General features: G+C 33.2%; 2 protein-coding genes across 3 annotated transcripts; one reads left to right on the top strand and one right to left on the bottom strand.

Moving 5' to 3' along the window:
* Positions 1 to 1011: 1011 nt before the first annotated feature.
* On the bottom strand, positions 1012 to 3553 carry LOC145331854 (uncharacterized). 2 transcript variants are annotated; one of them, XM_080176704.1, is made up of 2 exons: positions 3449 to 3553; positions 1012 to 2920 (listed from the first exon to the last, which is right to left on the bottom strand). In XM_080176704.1, exon 2 carries the CDS (start codon positions 2893 to 2895, stop codon positions 1327 to 1329), a length of 1569 nt encoding a protein of 522 aa, XP_080032830.1. In that variant the 5' UTR covers positions 2896 to 2920; positions 3449 to 3553; the 3' UTR covers positions 1012 to 1326. The 2 variants fall into 2 exon arrangements, with proteins under 2 accessions (XP_080032830.1, XP_080032828.1); XM_080176702.1 differs by having other exon boundaries at positions 3453 to 3553.
* Positions 3554 to 13675: 10122 nt separating this feature from the next.
* On the top strand, positions 13676 to 20831 carry LOC145331073 (uncharacterized). Its single transcript, XM_080175692.1, has 3 exons — positions 13676 to 14013; positions 14115 to 20285; positions 20699 to 20831. Exon 2 carries the CDS (start codon positions 15154 to 15156, stop codon positions 19210 to 19212), a length of 4059 nt encoding a protein of 1352 aa, XP_080031818.1. The 5' UTR covers positions 13676 to 14013; positions 14115 to 15153; the 3' UTR covers positions 19213 to 20285; positions 20699 to 20831.
* Positions 20832 to 21457: the final 626 nt, after the last annotated feature.

The raw sequence follows: 21457 nt of genomic DNA, 5'->3' as shown, positions 1-21457 counted from the left end.
TATAAAATACAGCAGAATGACATTTTCGATATCCTAAACGAGTGGACAGATTTTTATGAAATTAGTAGCATTTTAAAGCATTTATTTTTCTCTTTTGATTTTACTTCTATTTGCATTTTTAAGCCCACAAATGACGGATCTCGAGTTAAAATTATGAAACATTAGTACTTTTTATATTCTGTGAAATTGTATGATATTATCATGTGAGCTCTGGAAATTTTCCAAGAAATCAAAATACATATTTATGCGCAGTATAAATATGTACATTTGACCTTTTAAGTCTACGCGTGTAGGTTTTTAGGAGATATCTAACTTTTGTACTTTTATTAGAAAGGCTCCAGATATCCAGGGACGGCATCCTCAATGCATCACGGAGATTTCCCCGGCACAACTGAACGTGACTATTTGGGAAACTCAACATACACTCCGGCCTGCTTAAATGTCATGTGCAGACCTACGTGTATCCCTAGCCATCCCTGTATGATCAGAAACGCCCTCCAATACTCTGTAATTTTCCTATATGTATATATGTATTCATTAATTTGTGTAAACTATGTTTGTCTATTAAAAATATATCAGTTCCGCAGAAACAGTTGTTAGTAGAGTATTAACTCCTAATTTTTATGCAGCTATTACTAGCTGCCATTAATTATCCAGAAACTTATAAATCCCCTGTGGGTACTTATGAATAGTTTTGTTCTTTGCGTATTGGAGACGTTCAACAAAGGGAACGAGTCGCTTCGCTCTTGTATTCTCTCAGCCGCAACGTTACCAACTCAACGAGTAGCGCCGTCACACCGCTCGAGGCGGGCTATCTTGGTTTTTAAAAAGACAACAAGAACGTCCGATCCATTACAAATTGGTTCACTGATTAGCAAGATTATAACAGACAAACTAGTTTACCTGATTTTTTCTTATTTATTGGTTCAATGAAGATTACAAGAATTCTACTTTTTTCAGTTCATTTGTTATATCTGAAAAATTAAAGGTAAGTACAATGTGAAACACAATTTAAGATGTAATTATTTTTCCCATTTAATAAGGGAAGAATCAAAATAGTAAAATAACAAGCATTGATAACAAGTTTGATTTTATAGAAATTGTACCAAAGCAAAATAAAACACAAAAACTCATATAATTGAAATAGTTCTGGAATAATTTCCATTGAATATTGAAAAGTAATTATTACAACAAATAGAACATTTGATACAGGGTGAGTCAGATATACATGAAATCATTAGTTAATAATATTTGTGATAAACATTAAATCTGCTATGAATAAATATTTACATATTAGCATTTAGTTTTTCATATTTCAATCTTGTGTTAAATAATGTCAATAGAATTTATATAATCCTCATCAGGATTCTGTTCACAAGAAAAAGAATCTTTATCCTGAATTTCTCCTACTTCTATTTCCTGTTTTAAAGTTTCTTCAACATTCTCAGCCTCCATGTTGATAGAGAGAGGATCCTCATCATGAGTTTCTTCTTCTTTTATTTCTTGTTTGATATCAGCTTCATCACAATCAACAAAACTGGTAGAAGCAGAAGATGGAACTGTATTCTTAGCAGGTACTATCTTCTTCAAATGTCGAGCTGTTACATTATGGCATGACAGTGAGTATCTTGTTTTGAAATACATCTGGCATAGATCACAACAGTATGTCTTCTCCCCAGTATGAGTTTTTTTAACTTTAGTCTTAGGAGATTCTAAATTCTTTATGTGTCCAGTTGATTTATTATGTGTTGTCAGGTTTAAACTAGAGTAATAAGATTTCTGGCATAACAAACATGAGAATGGCTTCTCAACAGTGTGGGTCATCTTATGCACAGTTAAATTGTATTGTTGTGAGAAAGTCTTATCACATGTATCACAGGAGTATGACTTTTCTCCTGTAAGGATCCTCTTGTGGATAGTTAGCTCTTTACTTGTACGGAAAGCTTTTTGACATGTATCACAAGAGTATGGCTTCTCTCCTGAATGAATCCTCTTATAATTAGTTAAATTAGTTTGTAGTGAGAAAGTCTTTCCACATGTATCACAAAAGTATGGCTTCTTTCCTGTATGTCTCATCTTATGTTCAGTTAAATTAGTTTGTAGTGAGAAAGTCTTTCCACATGTATCACAAGAGTATGGCCTCTCTCCTGTATGAATCCTCTTGTGGACATTTAACTTTCTACTTGTAAGGAAAGCTTTTTGACATGTATCACAAGAGTATGGCTTCAATCCTGTATGAATCCTCTTGTGGACAGTTAACTTACTACTTGTAAGGAAAGCGCTTTCACATGTATCGCAGGAGTATGGCTTCTTTCCTGTATGAATCCTCTTGTGAACAATTAGCTCACTACTTGTACGGAAAGCTTTTTGACATGTATCACAAGAGTACGGCTTCTCTCCTGTATGAATCCTCTTGTGGACAGTTAACTTACTACTTGTAAGGAAAGCTTTTTGACACGTATCACAGGAGTATGGCTTCTCTCCTGTATGAATCTTCTTGTGGACATTTAGGACACTTTTTTTACGGAAAGCTTTTTGACATGTATCACAAGAGTATGGCTTCTCTCCTGTATGAATCCTCTTATGTTCAGTTAATTTAGTTTGTACTGAGAAAGTCTTTTCACATGTATCACAGGAGTATGGCTTCTCTCCTGTATGAATCCTCTTGTGGACAGTTAACTCATAATTTGTACAGAAAGCTTTTTCACAAGTATCACAAAAGAATGGCTTTTCTCCTGTATGGATCCTCATATGACTTACCAACTGTTGTTGTAGTGTAAATGATTTTTCACAAAATTTACATTTGAATGGCTTCTCTCCTGTATGAGTTCTCATATGTCTTGTTAAACTACCCTTTGTAGAGAATTCCTTGCAGCAGATATGACACTTTTTCATGTTGGATTCTTAATTTTTCTTGCTCCTGAAATAAAAAAAATATTTGATGTAATACTAGTGTAGAATTAAAAATAATAATTTAAGTTACTTTATAATCAAGGTATTCTTGTACGTCTGTCACTATGAAAACTATCTCATTACATCCATGTCTTATTCAGAATAGCAATCTTCTATATGTAGGGTGTGTCTGTCACAATATAGGTATACTTAACATAAACTCTATCTAATCTATAGTTTTTATTGTAATTAAGGCATGTTAGAATTGTTCTATTAATTTCAAACTTTGGAACATTTAATTACGTTTTAGAAAGTGTACCTAGCAACTTTATAATCTTTAACGGAATGTTTGTATGTCCATTTAAAAATGCGGATCTTTTAAATAATAATTACTAGGACAACAAGGTAAACTAATAAACTCTAGTCCTAAAATCGTAACCATATCCTTAAAACATTATCCTGTATTCAAGCAATTTTGCTTCGAATTTACATACAATTTTAAGTTGCATTGCTTTTATGGATGTTTTAAACTTGTTTTTATATATAAAAAACTTACTTACTTTGATTTGCTAAACTCAATTTACTTGTCTTTTCTTTATCTTTATGTTTCTACTGACTTTAGTTTATAATCTTGGGTCTTATTTCATTTTACATTCAGTCTGAAAATAAATAAAAGAAGTTAATAACTAACACAATTTTTACCATAAATGGATATTTATATCCCAAGATATTAAATGATTTAGAGATTGATCATCAAAAATACTGAGGACATTTTTTTGGCATGGGTTAGAAGGATCTTAAGCATTAGACAGACAGATGGACAGACATTGTTCTACTTTGGATTAAAGATTAGCTTCCTATTTTAAGAAAATGTGACATAAATAACACTTGAATAGCTACAAACCTGTATGGATCTGCTTTTTTATAATAATTAAAATGGCTACAATCATCATAAGTCTTTTCACATAAACCAAATTTGAATTGTTTCACACCTCTCAAATGTGTTTATAAAATTCCTTTATATGATAATATCCTAGATTAAAACCAGGCCAAATGCTTAACCTGAAGATGTAAAGATTTGGTCTGCTTATCAAGCTTTAGCTGCCTAAAAATAATAAGCTGGTGAAGACTGCAGCTGTTGTGTATTCAGAGGTACCTGATGAAAAAATGAAAAAGCAAGGTTACAGAATTATAGTGTCTGAATGTTCAAATACAAGATGACCATTTTTTCAATTTTTTGACTAAAAAACGGACCTACCTACAATTTTAGAAGTATAATCCAAAAGTTAAAGTCAAAGGAACTCACTAAATAAAGCGTTACAGCTCTGAGATTAGGTATGGCAATTGCTTCAAAGAGGTACAATATAGAATTGTATAGAAATGGCGGCGAAACCACCGCCGCTCCCGCCAAAAACCGCCGTTTCCAGCTGAATTTTTTTGCCTTTTCTCGCCAAATTAGACAATTTTCAATCATCTGGGCTAAACTTTTGTTTTCATAAGAATTTCCCTAATAGTACTTAACACTTGTAATGTTTCAAACATGCCAATATTTAATTATTTACTATTGCAATTATTAAAACTAAATACTTTTAGAAGCTGGCTGGGAAAAGTAGAGATAAAAATGTGGTTGTGAATATAAATTGCAATTTATTATACCATTAGAAAAATAGCCTGAAATCACCTTGAGATTTTTACAGCTTCACTGAAAAGTTCAATCATTCAGATCATTAATTTCCAGGATATTTAGATTTAGACAAAAAAGCCTTACTACTGAATAAAAGGAAAATTGGATTATCTGCACTCTATATATTTTGATAAAAAGAAATATTACCTACCTATTCTCAAAAGACTTATTGAAAATGACTTTGAGATTTTTGAGAAGGAAAACATAGGATGTTGTCATCTTACCCCTACATCCACACTTCTCTAAACTAAAAAGAAGGTACACTCCCCTAACAATATTTTTAATCTTTTTCCTTAAAAGAAAAATTATAATGTACTTATTCTGACTACTCTGCTAGATAATATATATAAAATATTTGCTGTATGCAAAAAGGGTGTAGGTACCTAACTAAATAAACTTCTGATAATGTATAGAAGGTGGTTAAACTTTTTTATTATTATTTTTATTTTATTAGCATACAGGATATAGTGTTTTAAACCTCCCCCCTCTTGGGAACTGCATGTCTGTCTTACACCCCCCCCCCCCCAAATGATTATAACACACCCATGATTGAGATATTTGACTGGCTGGCAAAAACCTGTGCACCCAACTTAACAAGTTGTTTTGCCTGCATACCAATTGTTGGTAAAACATATGCTTTGTTTCATAAAATTCAGATAATTCTTTCATAACTAAGTATAACAAAGACTTAAAGAGGTTTAAGTCCTAATTATAGAAATGTCAGAATGTCTAACAGGATTGCAAATAATTTCACATGATTGTAAACATTAACCATTGTTGATATTCATTGTTAAATATTATTTGTATTTACTTAACTAAATATGCTGTTTTTCTATAAATTTCCAAAGGTTTTGTAAAATTAGAAACTTATTTTGATGGATGATTCTCTGGGTCTAATATATTGCAATTATTGAGAAGAAAAGTATTTTTTTTCTTTTTTAAGAACTTTATGAAATACTACATCTAAAACAATTTTTATTTTATTGTTGGTGATCATTCATAATTGTTAACATTTATTAGTTCATATTTATAATCATTTTTACTTTGTGAACAATAACAGTTAATAGTAATAACAGTTAGTAACAAACTTTTAATTCTGTATTCAAAAATAGTTGTTTATTAACAATGCTCAAATGCCGCACTTTATGCGGACTCTTAAATGTCGTCTTTGATTAAACATAAAACTATGTTAAAAATTCCCTTTGTATTTTTGGAATAAAAAAATAATAAATCTAAATGTAATTTATTTTTTTGATTTTAAAATTGTATTGAATCTATATGCAGTTAAAAAAATTGACTTGCCTATATATAGAAAATTTGAATATTTTTATCAAAATATAAATCATTTTTCTTGGGAAATTATGTTCAAGAATATTTCGACCAAACGATTTTTCAAAGACGACATTTAGTAATGTATAAATAGTGCGGCATTTGTACAAAGTAAATAAACAGAGCATATTCAAAATAATAAAAATATCAAAACAACTATTTATTTGTATAATATGCTTATTTTTTTGTGACTGATCAAATATAATTTATGGTTATACAAATATATCAGCAAGGAATATCTATTAAGAAATTTTTAACATGACAAATGTTTATTTTTCATAATTTATTTATATTTTGTTAAATATTTATTATAATTTTATAGATGAAACAAAACTTTTAGAGACTAAACAGATACATTCACAATAGTTTACATATATAATTAAGAGAGAGAAAATTGTATGTAGAACTAATACAAGAAAGAAATATTTCTTTTCTTGCATTGAACCATTGATAATGTAAGCAATTGTTACTAATTATTACAATATGATCTTGTTTAGACTGGCATACAGTCAGGAACAGTGATTCTGTCAAACAATTCTTAATTAAAATTTACCCACCCATTTTCTTATCCCCCCCCCCTTCTTAACCATTTCCCTTTAGTCACAACACAAAACAAATTTTCATTAATTTCATATGGAATTAACTTAAACTATTATAAATATTCACTATTGTAATTTTATATTATTAGAAATTAATTTTGTGTTTATATAAAAGTACTTAATAAATAATACCTAGATAAGTAAATAAGTAAAGTGATTTAAATATTTTCTTGTTCTGCAAAGTGGCAGTTGGAATTATTACATTTGGATATTGATTAATGTACCAAGTATTATTTTCTATTCCTATTTTCTATTCATATAGCATATAAATAAAGGAATTAGAATTTTTACCATGTTGTTTTTATAACACCAAGTGATGTATGCATCTTTAAAATATGTAACATTTTCCTGAAAACAGCTTGACAAAACTTTTAGTGGCCTAATATTTTTTCTGATTATTTTGTTCCATATTAAATACTGTGTATTCTGGTGATTTATGGTTGCAATTCTTTTTCTAAAATGGCAACCTTAGCAACTGCAAATTAGTCTTATTTAAGTGTATTTCCAAAACTGTGTGGTAAAAGTAAATTTTTTTAGGAATATCTTTATTGCTAACCTAGAATTATTAAATTATACAAAAAAAAATTCAGGTACACTACTTCATGTACCACAACTCATTAAATGCACAGCAATGCCTTTATCACTGATGGAATTAGTTAAATGGCCAATGTTGATTGGGGGATGTGAACAATAGGGGTGGTGTGAATTTCGAAGATATCCTTTAGGTTTCAATAGCCCCGATTCTCTTATGTTAGGTTTAAGATATACAGTACTTTTGGCAAACCTCAGGCACAGATGTTACATGCTAAATTTCAGACTGACCTTATATTTTTTGTGGAACCTACTCAAACATTACATCACCCTGGACTTATTGAGTATGGCAGGTGTTCCACTTTGAATAGCAAACTCATGGGAATTAAGAGCAGAGATTAGGAAAATCCTGATTTAATTTGTTCAATTTGTAGAGTTACAACTTCCTGCAAAACTCAATCTTTATGCATGCATCATATAGATGCTTGCAGGAAACTATTATTGACAAATTATAAATGAATATGTCATTCATATTTATTGTCTGTGAAGAGAATTGAACTTATATTAGAGAACCTCCTAATTATCAAAAGTATTATTAGCTTATTATTTCTATACACCTCTCAAACCATATTTCTAATGTATTATTACTCAGGTACCTATATATGCATAGACACCTCTCAAACCTCAATTTTAATATCATTATTAGCTACCTAGGTACCCCTAAGACTTTAGTTTTCATTAAGTTTTATCATTTTGGCAGCCTCAAGCTCCATGTTTAAACACTTTTGTTGTCTTACAGGAGATTCTCTTTATTACCTCCCAATCAATCAATCACCTCCCCTGTCTGATTATGGCAGGTGTCCCAAATTAAATCACAATTAAATGATGGTCTATGGAGAGAAGCTTAGGCCAAGAGTTATACTATTAATTTTTTTACATGCCTATTGAGTATCAAAACTAGGTACTCATTTACCAACCAAGGGTATGTAGACGCTGCTGAGGTGTGAATGAGTGAGCAAGGAGCATATCTTCCAGTCAGTCTCTCAAGTCACAAGCCTAAAATACACATTTTAATAACAATATTGTTTTTCAGACAGAATATAAAATGAAATAAGACTCAAGATTGCAAAGCTAAAGTTAATTGAAACATAAAGAGAAAACAATCTTCGATTTTGAGTTCAGAAAAAAGTAGGTAAGTTAGTTTATAACAAGTTCAATGATAAGTAGCTCAGAAAAAAAACTAACAAAATTTTAAAGAAAAATTTAAGTAACTGTTTGAAATTGGTTATGTATTATCAAAATACTATACTTGTACATTGTACATTTTGATGAACAAGTGACCATATATAAATAAGATCTGGATATAAGAAGTAGAGTTTTGATACTTTTTCTACAAAGTGATAATATCGAAAAGTTCTTGAAATACCCTAGACTCTCATCTGGGGTATATTTTCTTTTTTCATGAATTGTTTTTATTGAAAATTAATATTATTCTAGGTGCAAGAATTAATTCACCATGAACAAGTGCCATATCTGCTGCAAGGAATTCTCTCAAAAGAGTTACTTAAAATTTCATATGAGAATACATACAGGTGAAAAGCCATTCAAATGTAAATTATGTGAGAAAACATTTACAAAAAGCAGTGATTTAACAATGCACATGAGAATTCATACAGGCGATAAGCCATTCAAATGTGATTTGTGTGAAAAAGCTTTCACACGACCAAGTACATTAACTTTACATAAAAGGATCCATACAGGCGAAAGGCCTTTCCAATGTAATACATGTGAAAAAGCTTTCCATACAATTAGGGAGTTAACTGTCCATAAAAGAATCCACACAGGTGATAAGCCATACTCTTGTGATTTATGCCAGAAATCTTATTACTCAAACTCAGAACTGACACAACATAAAAAATCAGCTGGACATATTCTTAATTTAGAAATGAAGAATACAGTTCCACATTCTGCATCTACCAGTTTTGTTGATTGTGTTGAAGCTGATGTAAAACTTGAGATAAAAGAAGAAATTCTTGATGAAGATCATCTGTGTATCAACATAGAGGCTGAGAGTGTGGAAGTAATTATAAAAGAGGAAATAAAGGAGGAAGAATTTGTATAAGTAGATAGAAATAAAAATGTTTGATAAATGCAGGAACCTAAATTGCGAATTTGTTGAAAATGTCTTTTAAAAAGTGCTTAATTATGTTTATTTATGTTTTTATTTAAGATTTTTTGGTAAGTTTATATAGTAATGCTTCTCCAAAAATAATTTTAAAGAAAAAAATCATAAATCTGCGTTGGCCCAACCATGCGGGGCTACCCTGTACAATTTACCCTAATTTAAGTTTGAGGAAAAATAAAATATTGTAAAAAATTATAATATTTCAACTAAATCGTGTAGATACTGTTTCTGTTTATTAGGGTTGGCAATCCGAATCCGAGATCCACCCAATTTTGGAATCCAGAATCCGTTTTTTTCTTGTGGATTCGGATTCTTAATTTTTAGGCTAAAATTAGCGTCATGAGTTTTTCTTTCAACCCCCTCTCTTTGAAGGCAAAGATCATCAACCCTCCATCTCTCCCCACCTACACCACCAAGTGGAGAGATCAGAAAATATGAAAAAACGCAGCTCTAGATTCTTCCCAGTGCCCGGTGTAATTTAATCCCTTAATTTATTTTTAAAAAGCATTTTAAACTATTGCTAGAATCCAGAATCCGTCAAAAAAAAAAAAGAATCCGGAATCCGCTGAGAATCCGTTTTATTTTTGGACAGATTCTTGTAAGAATCTGAATTCGAATCTGGTCCATAAATTAGACGGATTGCCATCCCTACAGTGTTTATACATTTTTTCGGTCATTCTCTTGAATGCAAAAATGTGTATACCTTCTTTAATTCAATTAGATATATTTATAAAATAATAATTTTGTCTATTTTCAGACAAAAAAATAAATTGAAATAAAATTTGAAACTGAAGTCAACATAAAGAGAAACAAACCACGCATAGTCTCAGTTCAGAAAATTAAAGTAAGTTAGTTTTAATATGTACAAAGATAATTTTGTCCATAACATTAAATTAAACAGCACACCATATTTGGAATAATTTTACTTACTTATTGGAGGACACACCCTACATATAGAGAAGCTATATAAATAAGATATGGATGTAAGGAGAGAGTTTCCATAAAATACATAGTGACAGACCTACGGAAACAACCTTAGATAAAAAGAAGCTGTAATAATAAAGTTATACCAATACAAAAAATAATAAAAGTGGAATTATTTTTCCAATTCTACACAAGAATAACATTAAATATTATTTTTTCCAGGTGCAAGAACAATTAACAATTCGTCATGAACATTAACAAGTGTCGTATCTGCTGGAAGAAATTCTCTCGAAGGAGTTATTTAAAAATACATAAGAGAATTCATACAGGAGAGAAGCCATACAAATGTGACACTTGTGAAATGGCGTTTTCAAACAGTAGTATATTAACAAATCACAGAAGAATCCATACAGGTGAGAAGCCATACTCTTGTGATTCTTGTGAAAAAACTTTCACACGAAAAAGTCATTTAACCCTTCATAAGAAGAGCCATACAGGAGAGAAGCCATACTCTTGTGGTACATGTGGAAAGACTTTTGCACGAAAAAGTCAATTAACTGTTCATAATAGAGGTCATGCTGGTGAGAAGCCATACTCTTGTGAAATATGCAATAAATCTTTTAAATCAAATGCAGAATTGTCACAGCACAAGAAAACAGCTGGACATCTTAAGAAGTTAGAGTCTACTAAGAATATAGTTCCATCTTCTGCTTCTACCAGTTTTGTTGATTGTGGTGAAGCTGATATTAAACTAGAAATAAAAGAAGAAGAAACCCTTGATGAGGACCCTCTCTGTGTATGATTGTATTTTGATTACAAGAACTTTTATCAATAATATCATGTAAAAACCTTTTTTTTTATTTATTGTCTTAATTCCAGGATTCATTCAATTATATAAGTAATTTTATTTTTCTCTGTTAAAATGGGACTATGCAGGAACTAGAGCAAATAATTTGAAAAGGTGATAATTTTTCTGCTTATTTTCCATAAAGGTATATGTTCTAATCTTTAAAACAGGAGTAGAATGGTAAAACTTGACATGGCAGTTGCTTTAATGGGGTACAATTTGGCTTTAAAAAAAACAGTGGTCGAACTGCCAAAAGCAAACAATATTTCTCGTCAATTAGACAATTATGAATCATTTGATACAAACTTTTTTCCCCCAAAAAAATCCTTTTTATTTCACTTCAACTTTTGGTAGCGTTAGGTTTTCTTATAAGAAATACCCGAATTTGTAAGTATTGTAATAATTTCTATGTGAGTAATAATTAGTTAATTTTTGTAAAATGATATCTGTATATATTATTTTTCTACTTTTTAATTTAACAATATTTTGTTTAAAAGTATTTTTATTATTCTGCAAATCAAAACTGATTTTTTTTGTTGCATTGTACTAATTTTTTCAGATAATGCAAAATGAAAAGTTATTTTCTTAGATCCTTCATTGGAACCAGTATATAAGATAATTCAGGTAAAAATGATTTTGCCAAAATAGAAAATGATAAAATCAACAATCCTTCCTATCATAGAAAACAGTCATTTTTTTTTGTTTGTTATCAAGTTATTTCAAATAGGTATTTCAATTAACCAAAGAAAGACAGCCTAGTGGAGTGAAAAGTGACATTACAGATTTTTGTATGTCAAGTATATTGTACATATTGTTCATGTCTTTGAGGAGAGTGGAGAGAAATACAGCAATAAAAATTGGATGTAAGAAAAAGGGTTTTCATAGACTACATTAACCTACATATTGACAGACTTACGGACACACCTTAACTAAATCAGTATTTTAAATTATAGTAAAATTATAAAGGCTTGAAATTAATATTTTGAATTTTACTTTGTTATTACAATAAATATTTTTATTTCAGGTGAAGAAACAATTAAAAATCCATCATGAACAAGTGTCTTATCTGCTGCAAGGATTTCTCTAAAAAGGGTAATTTGACAAGACACATGGTAACTCACATAGGAGTGAAGCCATTCAAATGTGATTTATGTGAAAAATCATTTGCTCATAGTAGTTATTTAACAACACACATGATAATTCATAGAGGTAAAAAGACATTCAAATGTGTTACATGTGAAAAGGCTTTCTCAAAAAAAAGTCATCTAACTGTCCATAAGATGACTCATACAAGAGAGAAGCCAAACTCTTGTGAATTATGTAAGAAAATGTATTACAATAGTACTAGCATGTATTACCATAATAGATCAGCTGGACATCTGAAAAAGTTAGAAACTATTAAGAATACAGTCACACCTTCTGCTTCTACCAGTTTTGTTGATTGTGGTGAAGCTGATGTAAAACTAGAGATAAAAAAAGAAGAAACTCTTGATGAGGATCCTCTCTCTATCAACATGGAGGCTGAGAGTGTGAAAGAAACTATAAAACAGGAAATAGAAGAAGAAGAAATTAAGGATAAAGAATCTCTTTCTTGTGAGCAGAATTTTAATGAGGTTAGAGTAGACACAATTGATATCATTGAGCATAAGATTGCAATATAATTAATAATAGGTTTTCTTATATGAAATACCTGAGTTTGTAAATATTGTAATATTTTCAATGTTAATATTAATTACTTATTTTTTTATAAAATTAAATCTGTATATACTGTTTTGTGCTTTAACTGTTATTTTAATGTGAATTTTTTCCAAATTATATTCTCCTATTTTGTAAATCAAAACTAATTATTTTGTTACATTGTACTGATTTTTTTTTTTTGACAAAACAAAATAATGAAATGATATGAAAAAAGGATGATTCTTTCAGCCATCATTGAAACGAATAGCTAAAACAAGGTAAATATGTATTTTTTTTATCTTTTCTTGCTAAATCAGACAATTTGAAATCATTTGAGATGTTATTTCTTTTATATTTTAGCGCAGGGGTTAGAGAAAAATGTTTTAATTTTCAAATAATCTGTTTATTGTTACTCAAAGTACCTAGGAAAGTTGCAAAAGTAGTTTCTATAATTGCAATGATAAACTTTATAGAAACAGTGCCAGAACAATCAAATATTTTCATTTACCACTGATTTTTTACAAAAATTATATCAGCAGCATTTTGATATTCTGCCAAAATGGAAGGTATTTATTTTCTAGAGGTTGACTATCAACCATTGTGGATGAATTTTACCAGAAAACATGTTGCAAGCCTTCAAAACAGCAACCATAAAATATCTAGATGTTAGGTAAGTATGTTTTTTGCCCAAAACAAAAATATAGTCATCTTGTATTTGAATATACAGACACTATAATTCTGCTTTTTCAATTTTTCATCAGGTACCTCTGAATACACAGCAGCTGCAGCCTTTGCCAGCTTATTATTTTCAGGCAACTAAAGCTTGATAAGCAGACCAAGGCTTTACAGCTTCAGGTTTAGCATTTGGCCTGGTTTTAATCAAGGGTATTATTATATAAATTAGTTTTGTATACACATTTGAGAGGTAAAACAGTTCAAATTTTGTGAAAAAACTTTTGATGATTGTATCCATTAAATTATTATAAAAAAGCAGATCCATACAGGTGTGTAGCTATTCAAATGTTATTTATGTCACATTTTCTGAAAATAGGAAGCTAATCTTTAATACAAAGTAGAATAATGTCTGTCCATCTGTCTGTCCAATGCTCAAGATCCTTCTAACCCATGCCGAAAAAATTTTCATCAGTATTTATGATGATCTATCTTTATTCATGTAATATCTTGGGATGTAAACATTTATGGTAAAGATTGTGTTAGTAAATAACTCATTTAATTTATTTTCAGACTGAATTTAAAATGAAATGAGACTGAAGATTATAAAACTAAAGTCAGTATAAACATAAAGATCAAGAAAAGACGAGTAAATTGAGTTTAGCAAATCAAAGTAAGTTAGTTTTTTATATAAAAAAAAGTTTAAAAATATAGGAAAATATAGGAAAAACTAGGTATATTTTATGTTTTTCTTAATAAAAATAATATTTTAAGAGATTGAGAGAGGATATACCAGCATGAATACCTGTAATATTTGTAACAAGAATTTTACACATAAATCTTCTTTGGGTAGACACAGACGGGTTCATACGGGAGAGAAACCATACTCATGTGATCAATGTGAAAAGACTTTCTCTCAGATAGGTCATTTGACTCAGCACAAAATAATTCACACAGGAGAGAAACCATACTCATGTGATCAATGTGAAAAGTCATTTACAACTAGTGATAACTTGAACAGACATAAAAGAATCCATACAGGTGAGAAGCCATACTCATGTGATCAATGTGAAAAGAAATTTACAACTAGTAGTCACTTGACTTACCACAAAAGAGTTCATACTAGTGAGAAACCCTACTCATGTGATCAATGTGGAAAGACATTTTTTCAAAATATTGATTTGACTAGGCACAAACTGAGAAACATATTATTCATATATATCCTTTGTATGTTTTAGGTATGCCTGCCAGAGAAGCCTAGTATTTGTCACCTATTAATCTATGTCTGTATATTTTATGTGTAGTAAAATATATCCATTTGTTATCGTTTTATCTATGATCATTTCATATGTCAATAAATCATGCTATTCCAGATAACTGGGGTTTAAATAATCTTTGTCTATTACAGATCAATAGAATGTGTGTCTGTCTGTATAGTGCTAATTATGTAGAATAGGTATGTTGTCCTGTTTTATCAATGCTAGCTGAGCTACGTTAATTTTCAAAGTAAAAGAAAAAGATCTACGGACCTAATATTGAAAACAAGAACAATAGTTTTCATAGCACTATATTGACACACACACAATAACATTCAAAAGTGATATAAGAAAAGAAAATATTACTGTTTGTTTTGTTATTTAATTTTGTTTGGACGAGATCAGGTGTCCAAAGTGTATGTACCAGTAGTAAGGCTGGGTACAATGTAGAATCCGGGTATACAGGTAAACAAAAGGGATTTTGTAAAGGGCCTACAGACCGCGGAATACTAGAGACAATAAAGATTATTAAGTAAGAAACCCCATTATTTCTTAAAATGCCGGACACAGTTGAGATTAAGATTTCGGAACCTGCTCCGAAATTAGCAGAGTTTGAGGTGTATGATGAGTACATACAATGTGTTGAACTCTGGGCTTTAACTACAGACGCAAGTAAAAAGAAACTTGGTCTGATACTGGCAGGGTCCCTGCCAGACAAACATCCTATCTTTGGAAAGAAAATAAAGATACAATGTATACAGGAGGTAACATTGGATGTCCTCAAGACCGAAGAGGGCTATGATAAGGTTCTAGAATGGATGGAGAAAAGGTTAGGAAAGAAGACTTGGGTTAGTAGGGCCGAAGCTTTCCTAAATGTTCTTGCGTTCAAAAGGAACAATATGCCCATTACACAATACTTAGACGAGTTGGATGTCTTAATTAACAAGTGTAATCAAGCTAAAATAAACTTCCCTGATGAGTGTCAAGGGTACATTTTACTAGCAAACGCGGGACTAACCACAAATCAAGGGGAAACCTTAAGGGGTAATATTGATATGGAAACCGCAGCGAAAAATGGGGAACTTTATGATCAAATAAAGCAAAAACTAAGGGAAATTTTGATTAGTCCCTTAATTGGTGGAGCGTTAGGTGAACCCGAAAAGAACGCCACAAATGAACAGTTATTTCTCTCAGAGCATGAAGATATTTATGCTGCTTGGCTCAAGTCCAAAAGGCCAAATGGTAAGAAAAATTTTGGTAAGTCAAATAGTCAAGGATACAATAAATCCAAAGTAGCGACTAATGGAGGTAAAAACCCCAGGGACAGAAAAGGGGAGATAATGCTATGTAGGGTGTGTAATTCTAATATGCACCTGGAAAGGGAATGCCCTCATAGACAAGCTACTTATGAAAAGGAAAGGAGCACAAAATATAGGCCTATGAGGCAACAAGCGCATGTGACAGAGGGAGAGAATACTTATAGAGATACGGACCACTCCCAGAGAGAATCTGATTCGGAAGACGACAATCAGAATCACCCTAGCGACTCAATCTATTTTACGGCCGACAAAGACGAACTAAGTCAATTTACGTCGGAAGCCCTAAATATGGCTGCGCTTGATACGTGCTGTACAAGCAGCGTATCAGGCAGAAAATGGATGAATATCTATTTAAAGGCTATACCTAAAGCTTATGTGAGTCATATCAAGGGTCCCTATCAAAGTCGCAAAACATTTATGTTCGGAAATGAAGGGATTTTGAAATCGGGAGAAGCGTACACGGTCCCTATAGTAATAGCTGACAAATTATCGACGATAGAGGTGGATGTCATTGACAGTGACATACCTCTATTGTTGTCAAGAGAAGACATGAAAAGGCTAGGCATAGCGATAGATGTCAAAAATGACAGAGTAACTGTACATGACAAACAGATCCCGTTAGCCATGACAAGTGCGGGACATTTTACCATAGATCTGATTGGTAAAGAAGATGTATTGGTAATGGAACAAGTCTGTGTTGTAGACATCATGAAAGAAGATGAAAAGACACAATTGAAACTTCTTTCTAAATTGCACCGGCAATTTGGACATAGGCCCAAAAGAGTCTTTGTCAAGTTATTGCAAGATGCAGGCAAATGGTGTCAGAAATTCTCAGACATGCTGGACAAAATCATGGAGGGTTGCGAAGGTTGTATTCTTCGTAGAAGAACCCCAGATAGACCAGCAGTAGCTCTAGAATTGGCATCAGACTTCAATGAAGTTATTGCTTTAGACCTCAAGTTTTGGGGGGATAAGTACATCTTGTACATGATTGACTGCTTCTCAAGATACACTTTGGGCACAGTCATTGACAGAAAGAAACCTGAATGTGTCATTGATGCTTTGTTTAAAGTATGGATTCAGTACTTTGGAGTTCCCAACAAAGTAATAACAGACAATGGTGGTGAATTTAGCAATGCAGAAATGCTAGAGGTTGCAAGCCAGCTAAATCTGGTCCATCTCACAACAGCGGCTGAAGCTGCTTGGATGAATGGGATGTGTGAAAAGAATCACAACACCAATGACAACATCCTAGGGGCGGTACATAGAGACCAACCTGACATAGATTTGAACACAGCCCTATCATGGGCTTGCTGTGCGAAGAATTCGCTGTCTAACGTGTATGGATTCAGTCCTTTTCAGATAGTATTTGGAAAGAATCCAAGACTACCCAATATCTTGAATGATCCCCCTCCAGCATGGGAAATAAAACCCATGAGCAAGACTTTGCAACAGAACCTAAAGTTGCTTCACAAAACCAGGGAGGAATTCGTCAAGTCTCTAAGTTGCGCAAAGATCAAGAAAGCGCTATTAGCCAGAGTCAGGACCATGGATAGAGTCTATGCGCCTGGTGACGAGGTCTACTACAAAAGAGACCGCGACGATGCTTGGTCCGGCCCAGCAAAAGTTGTTGCACAAGACAACAAGATCATTCTGATCAAACACGGTGGTTCATGGAAGAAAGTCAGTGCAAACAGACTAATACCCAAAGGCTTAGAACTAGCTAAGGACATCAAGCTAGAAGAAGCAACCAATGACAAAACCAAGGTTGCAGCAGAAGGTGGAGAAGAAATCCAAGGAGACACAAACTTGGATGGCAAGGAAAGACCAACGAAACAGGTCACTGTTAGCCAGGGTACTTCCAACCCAGTTCCAGTTGAACAAGACGTGGAACAAAGGCAAGTAGAACCATCTACAGATAGAATGGTGGAGAAAGATACACCAAATTTTCTGCTTGTGAAAAAGAATGACAGACTGGAAGTTAAGCATGATGGATTATGGGAGAAAGGAACAGTAAAGTCAAGAGCTGCAGTTGCATCAAGCAAAACCTATCCAAACTGGTACAACCTGGAATTGGATAATGGAAAGAAACTCAGCATGCAATTGACTACTGAATTTGCAAGAAAGATTACTCCTGAAGAAGAAGCGTACAATAATCTTCATGAAGACATCATGGCTGTAACTGTTTCAAAAGAGAAACGAGACAGTCCAGAGTGTCTGGAAGCTAAGCTTAAAGAACTGGATAAGCTAAAGGAGTTTGAAACCTACAGAGTAGTGGAGGATGCAGGTCAAAAGCATATCACAACTACTTGGGTACTGACTGAAAAAGGTCCAGAGATAAGAGCTCGCCTCACTGCTAGGGGTTTTCAAGAGGAAGACGACTTTCCAAAAGACTCCCCAACTATGCAGAAATCATCTCTAAGACTATTGCTGGCATTAGCAGCAGCAAAAGGGTGGGATATACAAACTAGCGACATAAAATCGGCTTTTCTTCAAGGCAGCAAACTTGAAAGGGAAGTTTATGTTAAGCCACCCAAAGAAGCTGATGACAAGGGAAAGCTATGGCGACTGTTGAAATGCTTGTATGGACTCAAAGATGCAAGCAGACAATGGTATGTCAAAGTTGTCAAATGCCTGAAGTCAGTTGGATTCAAGAAATCCAGATTTGATGCAGGACTGTTCTACTTGATAGACAAGGATGGACAGCTAACAGCTCTCATAGGACTACATGTAGATGATTTCCTACATGTAGGGAATGACGAGTTCAACAATGTCATTTTACCCATCATCTTGAACAACTTCAAGGTAGGTAAATCAGAGACAAGCTCATTCATGTACACAGGCTTCCTGCTTGAACAGACTCAGGAAGGTGTAACCATTGATCAGTCTCAATATGTCAGTAATATTGACATTCCAACTCTCTCTGCAGAACGTTTGCTAGAGAAAGATGCAGAAATGAGCTTAGAGGAGTTATCTGTGTTGAGACAAATGACAGGTACGCTCAACTGGGTCACTAGGGCCACACGCCCAGACCTATGCTTTGACATGATCAACTTGTCAACTAAGTTCAAAGGAGGAGTAGTTGCTGATCTAAAGGAGGCCAAGAAGACACTGATCAACCTTAAACAGAATCAGGCCAAGATTCTTATCTCTGACATTGGAGACATAAACAAGGCAGAGATATGGTGCTTCACAGATGCTGCTTTTGGTAACATCAACAATGGAAAGGATAGTACAGGAAGTTACATCATTTTCATTGTGAATCCGCACAATGGCAAATCTGCGCCCATCGATTGAAAGTCCAATAAGACAAAACGAAGGGTACAGTCAAGCCTAGCAGCAGAAGCATTGAGTTTGAGTGCAGGTCTCGATGCAGCTATTGCACTAAGATGGATGATTGCAGATTTCACTGGAGTAGAATTGTCAGTAAAAGCCATTATTGACAACAAGTCCACATGTGATGCAGTCTACTCATCCACTGATGTCTCAGAGAAACGCTTGAGACGAGAAATTGCCATCATTCAGGAGATGGTAGAAAGTGGGGAAGTCAAGGAAATACGTTGGCTAAAAGGGGAGGACCAATTAGCAGATGCATTGACCAAACGTGGCGCAAGTACACTCAAATTGATGAGAGTACTGCAGAAAGGAGAGATGGGATCAGATTTGATGAATCTCATTAAGTAAACTCCACTCTTTGGCAAAGCACAATAGTAAAACAGTAATATACCCCCCCCCCCCCCTTCCAAAGGCAAAAATGCACAAAAACACTTACACACAAAAATTTCTTTTGTTTTTCCCCATCTCACCACAAATTCTTTGTTTTTACCCAGAATAACTATTGCTGTATATATAAATATTGGAATTTTTTTTTTATTGTAATTGTATTGATATTGCAACATTTTATTGATATTGTAACATTTTATTGATATTGTAATGTTTTAAAAATAAAAACCCAAAAGGCATGGACAAATCCTAAAAATAAAAGCTTTTATTGAACTCAAAAATTTCTTTTTGGGGGCATGGGCCACGCACAGTGGTTCTTCGTTTTTCTTTGGAGAACAGAAACAAAGAATCGTCATGTAAAAATAAAAATGGTATTATGTTAAGGACCCGTGAGGGCGGGTATTAGTAAACATGAAACGCAACACATTCACACTACAAATAAACCGCTAATTAAATAATGAATAATTTAATAAAAGCCGTGTAAGAAACAAAAACGCGGCATTTTTCGTAATTAAGCGCATTTGAACTATTAGAGCGTGTTACGTAATGAAAAAGAATTTACTTTTTGAACAAATTTATTGTAAAAATGATAGTTTTAATTGGTTTACGGATTTTCCTACAAAAGAAAGGCGAATACTAGCACTAAGGTGAATACATTATTCGATTCGATTTATTCAACTCATTGTTTCTCAAGAAAATTTAGGAGAAATAGATTGGTGACAATATTTTTTTTTATCTCTCATGAAAATCTAGAGAGTATTTTCCATTAATCATTTTGGTATTTTTTTTAATACACAAACTTTCGACGGAGAAAGATTAAAACGAATAAGGCTGTAATGTGAAAAATAAAAAGAAATTTAATAAACTGTGAACAGGAAAGTTTAGCTATTCATCCTCAATTTTTTTTTGTTTTTCTCGTTTAATATATCACGAACGACCAGAATCCTGACGTCGAACAACACAAAGTATAGCAATCATTTATTTTCTTCACCCAACTTATGGTTTACCTTTATAATTTAATGAAATAAATTTAATTGTAATCCATTTTTCTTTCTCGTAGGATGGCAGAGAACCTTGAGAGCCGCATAAGTGAAGACCTAGGTCTTAACAGCCTGTACGACGAGGAGGAGGTTGAGATGGTAGATCCGCCGCAGAATCAAGATGCGGAGCGGTCAGAGATCACACACAAGTGCTACAGCGGCTACCCATGGGAGGAGACCATACAGGAGGATGGAGTCACCATCCAACACTGTCAGATGGACGAGTATGCAATAGAAGAGACGACCGAGCTAATTCTATGTGACCTGCGCAGTCAGGAGCCCAAGTTAATAAGTGTGGCATGTTATCACGTTTATCTCTCTTCACACCCCGTGTCCGACATTATGGAGCAGTTAAGCATCATAACTGCGGCGGCACAGAAAGCTTCAGCACATAAGCTAGTGTTGAGTAGCACCATCTTTCTGCCAGAACAACAGCAGTTATGGGGAGAACAGACAAAACTCAACTTCGAAATTCGAAGGCTGTGTTTTCTGATGGAAAGACCAAACATCCCATTGCACAAAGTGTCACTTTTTGTGCAGGCAGAAACGAAGACCTGTGCTGTGAAAAAGGCATGTTTCACGGAGGCTGTAGGTGGCGTTGGATTGGGGAGAACCTTGACCCCTGACACGCTAGCTAAAGCTAAGCAGTGGGTGATTAAATATCACAAATCGGGTTTTGAGGAGGGAGCCCCGATGGGATGGAAGATGACCGCCTGGGATATGAAGCCAACTAGTCTGCAATACACGCCTGGATATAGAAATCCTGCCATGATCCAACG

This window comes from Acartia tonsa, chromosome 11 (genome assembly GCF_053477335.1).
Source record: "Acartia tonsa isolate MP-2025a chromosome 11, ASM5347733v1, whole genome shotgun sequence".
Lineage (NCBI taxonomy): Eukaryota > Metazoa > Arthropoda > Copepoda > Calanoida > Acartiidae > Acartia > Acartia tonsa.
Note: the sequence above shows the minus strand (reverse complement) of the source record. Positions and strands in the feature narration are given on the sequence as shown.

Excerpts from the sequence above, each read along its gene's own strand:
- LOC145331073 (XM_080175692.1), top strand. The coding sequence starts at position 15,154 with ATGCCGGACACAGTTGAGATTAAGATTTCGGAACCTGCTCCGAAATTA.
- LOC145331854 (XM_080176704.1), bottom strand. The coding sequence starts at position 2,895 with ATGAAAAAGTGTCATATCTGCTGCAAGGAATTCTCTACAAAGGGTAGT.